The sequence below is a fragment of the Ranitomeya variabilis genome, chromosome 3 (assembly GCF_051348905.1).
Source record: "Ranitomeya variabilis isolate aRanVar5 chromosome 3, aRanVar5.hap1, whole genome shotgun sequence".
In the NCBI taxonomy this organism is placed as follows: Eukaryota; Metazoa; Chordata; class Amphibia; order Anura; family Dendrobatidae; genus Ranitomeya; species Ranitomeya variabilis.
Window position 1 is genome coordinate 640783483 of NC_135234.1, and position 12281 is coordinate 640795763.

The following is a 12281-nucleotide window of genomic DNA, read 5'->3' on the forward strand; positions in this document are numbered from 1 at the left end:
GGGCGTGTTTTGTATGGAGCATCTTATGGGGCCCATCATAAACTTTATGGAGCATTATATGGGGCTCCTGATTCAATATGGATATTCAAAAACACAACCTGCTGATGTCTCAATTTTACTTTTATTGGTATCCATTTGTATTTTTGACATTTACCTGGAGCTGCTGCATTTCCCACTCTAGGCTTATACTCGAGTCATTAAGTTTTCACAGTTTTTTTGTGGCAAAATTAGGGGTCTCGGCTTATACTTGGGTCGGCTTATACTCAAGTATATACGGTAATAGGAAAAAATGGACTTCAGTTTGTTGTGCAATTTCTCATGATTGCACCAAAAGCCTGCATGTAATCGGGGAGCTACTTTTCAAGCACAGTGCAAAACTTAGAAGGGAAGGAGCGTCATATTATAGTGCTGATTTTACTGTTATGGTTTGCTGGTGCCATGATCCGCTGGAAGAGCCCCTGATGTGCCAGAACCACCCCCCATAAGTGACCCCATTTTACAAACTACACTCCTCAATGAATTCATCTAAGGATGCAGTGATCATATTGATACCATTGGTGGGCCACAGAATTTTCTACCATAGGGCAGTGAAGAAAAAGTGGTTACATTTTGACAGAAAAATTGTTTTAGCCCCAAATTTTATATTTCACACTTGGAGATGGATAAAAATGGCACCAAAGTGTGTCAATTTCTGGTGAATGAGTCAAAACTTTGTATGTTGCTGTATAGAACTGCTTAGTTGAATGGTGAGACTTGGGAGCAAAAGAGCACTATTTGACTCTTAGAGAACAAATAGTCGTAGAATAGTTTGTGGACTCCATATACAGAGCTTGTAAGTGTCAGAAGAGCAGAATCCCCCCCCTCAAATGACCCCAATTTTGAAGTTACCCCAATCATGTTCGTTGCCACATACATTATATAGCGCTGATACCCACTGATGATCGCACCGGAGCTGGGGGTGAGCCCGCGCGATCATCACGTCGTACATGTATGGCGGTTTGCGGGAACAAACCTTCTGTGGTGCCGTACATGTAAGGCGAATGTCGTGAAGGGGTTAAACTGGGAAAAATTAAAAATTCCAAGTACACAGCCTAAGATAGGATAGACGTGCGATATATTACACCTTTCTGTATAATGCGGAATATAAATCATACATATTTAATGCGACCACAAGTGATAAAAGAAATTGTACTAAACAATACAATTTATTTGATAAGTTCAAGTTCGTTCAGTTATTTTATCCAGGTTGAGGCTTTTCATAAAACTGCATCCATTGTCCCATTAACACATTAAGTGGTTGAGCTGTCACAGCCGTTTCTACTTTGTAGACAGTATGAAAGGTAAGCCAGAGTTCTTTAAAGTTCTTCTTAGTTTCCAACCATCAAGTGTGCAATGCAAATAAGTCCTTTTATAAACTTCAGAACTCTTTCTTTAGATCTAAAGAAATAAAATAAGACCATAAGGACAAGATTAGTATAATACAATGCAATGGTAAAAGCCATTTCAAGTGCAGTGTAATATGTATGTTTATGTGGCATAATGTATGTATATCTGTCACACTATGTGAAAAAGATTTACTATAGAATGAAATGTAGGAAGGTTATATAATGGTTGTGGTATGGTCTTAACTAAAGATGAGCGAATATGTTTGGAAAACAAATTTGCCATATTCATACCATAATGGTGCCAAATTTATGTTTGAAGATTTTCCAAACATATTTGCTCATCTGTACTCCCACTGAGTCAAATGACGTTTGGCAAATCATGCAAATACGATGATCGTCATCCGAACCAAATATTGAAATATACGCTCATCTCTAGTCTTAACACATCCATGGCTGTTAACAGCAACTTGCTTCTACTTACCACTTTTCAACAACATTTCTCCTTTTCGAGTACGGTCAAGTATATCAAGAAATTGTTCAAATATTTTCATGTATGGAGCCAGGCTGGTTCTTTTGTAATCTGAAAAACAATTGTTAAAGTAAACTTTTGAGAATTTTAAAACTATAGAAGACAGAACTCCATACATTTCATTTGGCTATCATAGGACCCCGAATAGGTAACACAGACATCGGTATATATACATACACATATACATACATATACACACACCGTATATAATTTTTTTTAATACAATGGAATATCCTGGTAAGTACTCAGTCGTTCAGTCTGTTTATGTGAAATTCAATATTAAATAGATGTTTCCTAGTTAGGTTGTCCAGGCTTGGGATTTAAGTATGCAGTCAATGAGTGTGGTGTGCACGCTATCATGATTAGAGCGAATATTTCAATCTTCGGTTCGGCTTACGATCGCAGAATTTGCCGATTTATTCATTGACTATTTGCCAAACGCCATTACAGTCAATGGGAGGCAAAAACAAACGCATGCACAACCAACACCTTCTAACAGCTCCAAAATCTGCCAAAACACATCAAATGGGGGACAGACACCAGGAATGTGACCTCAATTCACCCACAGTACTAACTGTAGCATGGCACTGCAGCAATCAGCAGGCATGAGGTATCGCAGTCTGTGACAGCATTTACAGCTTTCAATTGAACTTAACAGTAAGACGAGGTGGGTGAGGTGTCGGTGTAGGCCTGCTCTGCTGGGAGCCCTGATACCACATGCAACACCTCTACCTGCTTTCATGCTGAGCCACACTCAGGTGGCACAAATATCAGTTTCGTAGACTACCATTGTCAGAAAAATCTAAGGATAGTAGTTAAGGCCCCGTCTCACTAAGCGATTTACCAACGATCACGACCAGCGATACGACCTGGCCGTGATCGTTGGTAAGTCGCTGTGTGGTCGCTGGGGAGCTGTCACACAGACAGCTCTCTCCAGCGACCAACGATCAGGGGAACGACTTCGGCATCGTTGAAACTGTCTTCAACGATGCCGAAGTCCCCCTGCAGCACCCGGGTAACCAGGGTAAACATCGGGTTACTAAGCGCAGGGCCGCGCTTAGTAACCCGATGTTTACCCTGGTTACCAAAAAAAACAAACAGTACATACTCGCCTTTCGGTGTCCAGGTCCCTTGCCGTCTGCTTCCTGCTCTGACTGAGATCCGGCCGTACAGTGAGAAGTGAGAGCAGCAGTGACGTCACCGCTGTGCTCTCACTTCTCACTGTACGGCGGCTCAGTCAGAGCAGGAAGCAGACGGCAAGGGACCTGGACACCGAAAGGCGAGTATGTACTGTTTGTTTTTTTGGTAACCAGGGTAAACATCGGGTTACTAAGCGCGGCCCTGCGCTTAGTAACCCGATGTTTACCCTGGTTACCAGTGAAGACATCGCTGGATCGGTGTCACACACACCGATTCAGCGATGTCAGCGGGGCCTCAACGACCAAAAAAAGGTCCAGGCCATTCCGACACGACCAGCGATCTCGCAGCAGGGGCCTGATCGCTGGTACGTGTCACACATAGCGAGATCGCTATGGAGGTCGCTGTTGCGTCACAAAACTTGTGACTCAGCAGCGATCTCGCTAGCGATCTCGCTATGTGAGACGGGGCCTTAACACAGGTAGTTGACTCCAATGAAGTGGAGGCCTGACGGTCTCTGATGCTTACTGCTACAGGCAAAACACAAGATCCAACCAGGAGTCTACACATTTCCAAAAACTATTGGCAGACACCACCCAAGTGGTATCAATTTCACCACAGTAGAAAAAGTATAAAAGGGACTGACATGTCTTTCACTACGCCCAATCCAGCAGATGGACACCCAACCAGGAATTTTCAAAATTAAAAAATGTAAGGGCCTGACACCACCATAGTGGCATAAATTTCACGAGAGTAGAAATAGTATAATTGGGACCGACAAGTCTTCCACTACAGCCAACCCAGCAGATGTAGACCAACCATGACTGTTCACATTTCCACAAATGCGTGTCAATATCTGCAGCAGCAGGCACAGAAGCCACACTAAAGATATCACCAAGTGCAGTTACGCGACATTAATGCAGCATACTAAAAACGCAATATCACCTAGTCTGTACAGTCTGCGATTGGGGTGCAAAAGTCCTTGGAGATCTATGACTTGTTAGTCTTGATGAAAGTTAGGGGTCTACACTTTCAGGGGACAGTTGGCTGCGCTTATCCGCCAGGACACCACCAGCAGCACTGAAGACACGTTCTGAGAGAACGCTGGCTGCCGGGCACGATAAAACCTCCAAGGCGTGTGAGGCGAACTCAGGCCACTCATCCATTGTCGAAGACCAAAATGTGAAAGGGTCCAAACCCTCCTGATGGTACTGATATTCAGTTCTAGATACTCCTGCACCATCCTCTCCATTCGTTCACCACACGTAAGACTTGGACTCTGTTGTGCTGGTGCATGAGCTGGTCTAAAAAAAAGTGTCAAAGGACTCACAGAAGTTGCTTCTTCCACTTGCAGCACTGCTGCTGCTAATGTTTTGGCATTGACTAATTGATGTGCCTGAGGTTGGAAGTCGTCATCTTGCTGGAGAAGAAAAAAAATGTCCTCTACCAAGATGGCCCCTGCGCAGTAGCAGCTCTCTGAGATCGCCAACAGCTTCTACTGCGCAGGCGCCCCGGGCGCCATTTTCAAAATAACATTTTCTTTAAGTAAATCTGAAAAAAAGTCATTTTGAAAGTGGCGCTTAGGGCGCCTGCACAGTAGCAGTTGTTGGCGATCTCCCAGAGCTGCTACTGCGCAGGCGGTGCCATCTTGGTGGAGGACATTTTTTTTCTTCTCCAGCAAGATGGCGCCACCGGCGCCTGTGTAACAGCAGCTATCGGATCTATACAAACAGCTGCTACTGCGCAGGCGCCCCATTTTCAAAATGACTTTCTATTTTTCCTCAAGTAAATCTGAAAAAAGCATTAAGTGCACAGTATCCATGCGATTATGCAACAGTGCAGGTGCTCGCCCATCACCTCTTCCTTCTTCATTTGTTCCTCGGATCTTGCACCTTCGATAACAGTTTGTCTGTTATCACCTGCCCTCCTTGATCGCAGTAATCCACCCTCCCTTGGCACCCGCCTGTGTGACAACAGTCTGGAACTTAGAGACAATGTTATCCCTTTGGCATCCTCCCCTCTGCTTCCTCTGGGACTACCATTTCCTCCTGCAGGCTATTCAAAGTCTTCTCCAGCATATAGACGACCAGAATAGTGATGCGGATGATGGCTTCATCAGCGCTAACCATCTTAGTAGCCATTTCGAAACTGTGCAGAAGGGTGCAGAGGTCCTTAATCTGTGCCCACTCTGTAAACGTGATATGCACCACTTCCATACTGCATTGGCCTAGGCTATACAACATGACACACTGCGTCAGGGCTCGTTGCTGCTGCCACAGTCGCTGCAACATGTGCAGAGTGGAATTCCATCGTGTCGGTACATTGCATATCAACCTGTTAACTGGCATGGACAAAGACCTCTGTATCTTTTGTTCAAGTCGACCTGAGGGGTGCGAACGGCGGAAGTGAGCACACAGATTCCATGCTTTCTGCAGCAGCTTACCCAGGCCAGAATAGTGGCGGACAAAATGCTGCACCACCAGGTTGAGGACCTGAACCGTGCAAGGCAGGGTTAGGAGCTTGCCTCGCCATAGGGCTGTCACCAGGTTCGCACCATTCTTGGACACGGCCTTCCCTGGATGCAGGTTCAGCTAAAACAGCCATTGATCAAACTAAGCCTGGAGAGCTGTCCATAACTCTTCAGCTGTATGACTCATCTCCAAGGCATATCAATTTTAACACTGCTTGATTGCGGTGAGCCCTGGCTGTGCAGTACGAAGGTGGTGGGGATTCGCTCTGCACTGTTGGAACTTGTGGGCACAGGTGGAAGAGGCAGAAGCAGTGAAGGAAGTGGTAAATGTAGAGGTTGTCCTGCAAGCCTTGGGGATTCCAAGACTTGTGGAGCAGCGCCTGCCCCTGCAGCCACCAGCGCCCAGTCAGCAAGATGTAACACCCTCGGCCATCATGCTTACTTCTGGTGTCTGTGGTGAAATGCACCCTGGCAGATTTAGTCAAGGAACAGGTGATGTCTGCGTCACGCTGGTGTAGCAAAGGCACAGCTTGTGAGGGACGAAGTAAAGGTCTCTCCCCTCCTGAAATGTGCCACCACCCTTGGGATTCCACAGGAGCATTGTTTTCTTTTAATTAAAAGAGCAAGGAAGAAACTCTTTGAAGCTTTTACCACAATGGTACAAACTTTTTTTTTTTGCTGCTGCAGCCAGCTGGCTCTTGTCTGATGGAAGCACATGGATACACCATAGTACAAGTCACAGCCAGGTTCTGAGGTATTGAACCTGGAAAATGACCTATAATAACAGAAGGCAATCTCTCTGAGACTAGCTGAGCACATAATCGGAATCGGCATTTCTTCCCCCATACGCCCGTGCCCAGCAGCAACCTGTAGCACTCTGCGTTATTAATTTATAAAGCATAGCTAACATGAATTACACACGGTAGGCAAATTTAGTCTCTATGCACAGAAAATCCAGAGGAACCCAGTGGCAGCGCCACCGACCCGTTCAGAGCTTCAGGTGGAAAGCTATGGGCCATCCAAGGTTCTGGACAGAAAATCATATTCTCAGAGATGGGAGGAGAGAGGCTGCACCACCCAGGGGTGGGAGCAGAGTGTGGGAGAGAGCAGCCAAGGAGATATAAGGCAGTCCCTCTTTTTGGACTTACTTTTTCTACTGTCAGGAGGATACATTAGCTGACGCAGCCAGGAAAGCCTGAAACTAAGTTTTGGATCTGTGATCCATTAACGCCTCCCTGTGGTCACATGCTACATAGCACAGTAATTGCAACCTATCTATAGCCTACCCTTGTACTTCACTCCTGACTGTAAACTTTTATATTTGTTCTTATATACAACCTGTACTTATCTAGTGCGCCTTTTTGGTGATTAAATATAAAATTAATCTTGGGCTGCTCTTTTACCTCGATTCACAAATCCCCACGTCCGCACGCTCAGTTGGTCAACTATAGGCTACTCTGGGTTGGTTTCTGACCCGACCTAAGCCTGTTGTCGGACGGGGCTGATGTATAACGAGGAACTGATGGCGGAGCTTTACATATATGTCCCCAGCTTGGACTGGTGATGTATATCACCCCTCACTGGGAGCACCTCAATAACTCGTACCTATAAGGGTACGTGTCCACGTTCAGGATGGCCGGCGGTTTGGACGGAGCGGCAAACCCGCTCCGCCCAAAGCTCTGCCCCCTTCTGTAGACGCAATGATGCCGGATGTGTTCATGCGGCTCTACGCAGCATCAAACACGTTTCCTGAACGTGGAAACATAGCCTTAGAGAAGCCTTTCTGGTGACTATTTGCCCTCGGTGCAGTTCCCTGACTGACCTGGGGCAAGTGGTGGCACCAGAGAGCCTATCCCTGCTGGGTCCTTTGCTCATCTCATGGGAGGGGAGAGAAGTCGACACCTCCCTTCCCCTGTGAGATCCTTCACACAGCGTTCTTAGAAAAGTAATAGCGACTGGGTAATTGGTACTGGGGGACTGCGATGGCCATCAGCTTTCTGAAAACGTTTGTATCTACCAGGAGGAAAGGCAGCAATTCCGTAGCCATCAGATTGGAGATAGTGGAGTTCAACCTCTTAGCTTTGTCATGCGTAGGAGGAAACAATCTTGTACATGACCACAACTGCCCATTGTGGGCTGGCTGTAGTGCTGTGAGACGGCAGAGTACGGTGATCCGTACAAACTGCTGGACCGTGAGAGAGGTGCAGGCAGAGATGTTACGGTGAATTGAGAAAGTTGTGGTGTGCTCGTTCTCGGAGATCGGTCAAAAACAGCAAGCATGTCTGCTTCCGTTAAAGCTGACGGTGGGCTCTCAGTCAGTGTGACTGGAGCGGGTAAAGAACCCGAGGTTCTGCAGTCGAAGACCCGCGTTTCAATAATTAGCACGGTAACAAAGGAGGAGGAAGAAGCAGTAGATGTGATTGATGGGACAGCTGATTGTTGTTGAGGTCCGCATTTTAGCGCAGTGGAATTCCCAGAGTAATGCATGATGATTGCGCATATGACTGTTCATACATGTAGTAGTTAAAATTATTGCATTTTTTTTACCTCGACTCAGTTTTTTTTCCCAAAGTTGGCAGATTACGTGAGTTGGCTCATCCTTTGCAGTGTCAAAAAAGGCCCACGCTAGGCAACCCTTGCCACTCATGCGAGCTGCAGGTCACAGCCACAGTTGTGGCTGAGGATGCATTGCTTGTCCTTGCTGCATTACTACTAGTGATGAGCGAATATTCTCGTTGCTCGGGTGATCTCTGAGTATTTGTTAGTGTTCGGAGATTTTGTTTTTGTTGATTCAGCTGCTTGATTTACAGCTACTAGCTAGCCTAAGTACATGTGGGGGTTGCCTGGTAGCTATGGAATCCCCACATGTAATCAAGCTGTCTAGTAGCCGCAAATCATCTAGCTGCGGCAAGGAAAATGAAATCTCCGAACACTAACAAATACTCCGAGACCACCCGTGCGTGCCCAGAAAAATCTGAGCAACGAGTATATTCGCTCATCACTAGTTGCTACGTTTCTGCGACATACGGCGCAACGTAGCCTCATCAGATGACCTACTCACATGTGTGCCTCTATGTTCACGCCAACTGGGATCTATCACCTTATCATCATCCTCTATTATCACATTCCTTGCCCTCCTCTTCCTGTCAGCACAGTACAGTCCGCGTGAGCCTCAGATATGAGTCACATCAGGATCACCCCCCCCCCCCCGGGGGGGTTAAGGTCTGATGACGAGGGTCAGGATGCTGCTCGGACCCAACCTTGTCCTGCCCCGGATCCAAGCTAAAAAAGTTTTGGGCATCGGTGCAGATTTCCTCCTCTTGACTCTGTATTGCTTTTGCGTACACTTCTGATGAAAACGGCATAGAATGTGTTGTCAGCTCTTCACTCACCCATCTGTGGTTCCGCAGTAAGTGGTACGGTTGTAGAGTTGGGATGCGGGGGGGAAGCAAGGGGAATTTAGGTGCCACTTCTGTGGACTGTACTGGGTGTAATGTTGAGGTAGAGGAGGAGAGGCCACTTGAAGATGTGCTTGCATTCCACTTGAGCACATGCTCTTTCTGGGCCTTAAGCAGTACCACTCTGCGTCTGCCAAGCAAAGGTAGTGGAGTAGCCCATCCAGTAACAGAAGTTGTCAGTTGTCTTTGCATAGATCGTGACGTTGGTTCACTAATGCTTTCACAAACGTTACCACCTACCCCACTTACACCTTGAACACCAAGCCGAATCCTACTTCCACCATGGCCTTGCTTTTCTCAGTCATGTTGCTCAGATAGTGTGGTAGGAGCACAGTATTAGCAACACAAAATTAGATTTTAAACTCTGCATCAGCTCTGCAAACATCTGAATTGCATTGGCAGTAAATTACAAGGTGAAATATGTTGTGCTGTATCGTGTTAGTCACAGAAGAAAAAACTGAGTGTGGATGAGGCCTGTATTACAAAGAAGATATGCTTCAAACAATTTGAAAGTGAGATGTCCCCTACTGTATGACGTTACTAATGGAAGAATTTTTTTGTTGTGTGGATGACGCCTGTATAAACTAGAAGATATGCTCCAAACAATTTCAAATTTAGATTCAGCCTGCTGTATCACATTTGTAAAACCCCAAAAATGTTGTTTTTTTTTTGTTTTGTTTTTTACTATGAGCAACAGCTCTGCATACACAATTTAACCGCCACAAATTTTGCAACAGAATATTTTATTTTTTTTGCTATGTGCATCAGGTCTGCAGACAGCTTCACTGAAATGCAACAAAATGACAACGTGGGATACTGAGGGCAGCATCACGTTTTGCAACAGAACTTTTTTTTTTGCAATGTGCATGAGGTCTGCAGACAGCTTAATTTAAATGCAACAAAATGACGTGGGATACTGCAGGCTGCATCACGTTTTGCAACAAATTTTTTTTGCTATGTGCTTGAGATCTGCAGACAGCTTCATTTAAATGCAACAAAATGGTAACATGGGATACTGTGGGCTGCATCACGTTTTGCAACAGAATTTTTTTTTTTTTATGTGTGTGAGGTCTGCAGACTGCTTCATATCACCACCACAAAATGAAACCGTGGAATACGGTAAGCTGTATCACATTTAGCAACAGAAAAATATAGAGATTTTTTTTTTTTTTAATATGCATGAGCTATGCACACTGTGGAATTTCACTGCCACTAAATAAGGTGAAATATGGCATGGTGAATCGCGCTAGCAACTGCCCCCCAAAATATTTTTTCATACACAAAAGCTAAAATCACTGAACAATGTCACGACAGCAGTAAATGACAAGGTGGGATACAGCAGGCTGTTTCACATTTAACTAGTGAATAAATGAGATTTAGAATGGTATACTCGTGCATGGAGCACAATAGAAGCGGTGCACAACACACTTGTAGGACATGTGCCCTGCTGGCTTTGCCTGTGGACATCAGCAATAGCTGACTAAATAACACCCGCTAAGTACCAAAAATCTTGCTGCTAACACAGCAAGCATCAGGAGCAGCCTCTGTGCGCTGATAGTTTCAAAATGGCGCTAAAACATCATGTCCGCTCTTTATATGGAGAGGAACATGTGATTTCAGCAGCCAATGACACAAGCCATAGTTTCAGGACATTGTGGATGTTTCCTGTGCCCTGATTGCCTAGCCGCAATGTGCACACAAAGTTAGGAAAACATTTATTTATTTTTTCAGTTTACAAAAACCTGCACCCCTGAGCTCTGCAAATCCCCCCTCCCTTCAAACACATCCCAAACGCTCATGATACACCACCATTATCGTTGCTAAAGTGCTGAAAATATTTTTGTGTTAAATATTTTCCAGCACTTTTTACAGAATGTTGCCAATTTTTCCCGACTTGCTTGTGTTTCCGATCACGAATCTGAATGTGCCATCTTAGTGCTGAATTTATGTTTGGCGATTGTTTTCCAAACAAATTCGCTCATCACTAGTCATGACTCTCTGGTATTCCTGGTGTGGGCAAGCAGTCACGTGACGGCAGGTATAAGATTTGAATACTTGGGGTCACGTGCAGAATAAATGCACCTTTCAGAAATATTATTGTCCATAGACCATGGCATCATGAAAATATCCTATTGCTGTATCAAATTCAAGTGGTTATTGCTTGCCGTTTCATATTGCCTAAAAATATAAATACTGCGACAGTCCAATGGAATTTTGCTTCTACATAAAGATACATTAATTTGCAACATTTTACAGATGCATAATTGCAAAACTGGTAAATTTAGTTCTAGATACAAGTCACCTCTAGTTCGCCGTTTGACGCCTGGCTCGCCGCCTTCATTGGGGCTCACATGGTCCTCATCTATGGTGCTTACGTTGTCCAGCTCACTACAAATTAGGCTAAAGTGAACAATACGAGTTTTAAAATCAAAACTTAAAAATATACATTCATAAATGAAAAATGTGATGTTCAAAGACAGTAAAAATCGATCACCTTTGAGGTTAAATCATCACTAATGGCTCTTGTAGTTATAAGGTTAGGTAACACATCACAAATGCATCCATCTGGTCAGTAGTCTGCACATAAGATTCCCAGGGGCCCATTCCTTAAGACTGGCATTGTACAGGCAAGTGTTAATGAAGGAGCATTGCGTCTCCATCAGAGATGTACTCCAAAACATGCCCAATTTAAGGCGTTTTACACCAGAATTCTGACGTAGACACCTTTGTTTACTGCAGCAATCTCAGGAATAGTTACATCATTGACTTATTAGGTAAATTGAGATTTTTTTCTTTATGTATCATGGACTCAACAGAAGGCCTGTCTTAGGTGAACTGCAAATTGTGCATGCAAGTACTGTTGTGAGTGTACGCTCATGAAATACTGTTGTAGTCAACATTATTTGCAGTCCTGAATATTAAAAGGGAATTTGTATGCAGGTTTTTGCTATGTAACCTGACAGAAGCATGATGTAGAGGCAGAGACCCTGATTCCAGCAATGTATCACACTGGATTGAAGCAGTTATGAAACAGTTTTCCCTGCTGCAGATCTAGCAGAGCTCAGTTATTGAGCTGTGTATAACCCCGCACACCACAGCTTTCTGTGTACATTGTATAGTGACAGGGAGCTACTATTCACTGCTGGGGGTGGTCGTTGGACCAGGATGCACAAGGCCAGTTGCCCTGTAATGATAACCTCCTGCTGATAAAGCACAGATTGTATTGAAACAGAAAAATACAGCCCAGTAAGTGGCACATTGCTGTAATCAGGGTTGCTTTGCTCCTACATTACACTGCTCTA

General features: G+C 44.8%; 1 protein-coding gene across 3 annotated transcripts in view; it reads right to left on the reverse strand.

Moving 5' to 3' along the window:
- Positions 1–1142: 1142 nt before the first annotated feature.
- PRIM1 (DNA primase subunit 1) overlaps positions 1143–12281 on the reverse strand; it is a 61560-nt gene continuing 50421 nt past the window's right edge. For all 3 annotated transcript variants that reach the window (XM_077297655.1, XM_077297656.1, XM_077297657.1), the window contains exons 11-13: positions 11282–11379; positions 1867–1965; positions 1143–1437 (exon numbers count right to left, since the gene is read on the reverse strand). In XM_077297655.1, coding sequence (XP_077153770.1) covers positions 1418–1437; positions 1867–1965; positions 11282–11379 — 217 coding nt within the window. In that variant the 3' untranslated portion in view covers positions 1143–1417. The remainder of the gene's footprint in view (positions 1438–1866; positions 1966–11281; positions 11380–12281) is intronic.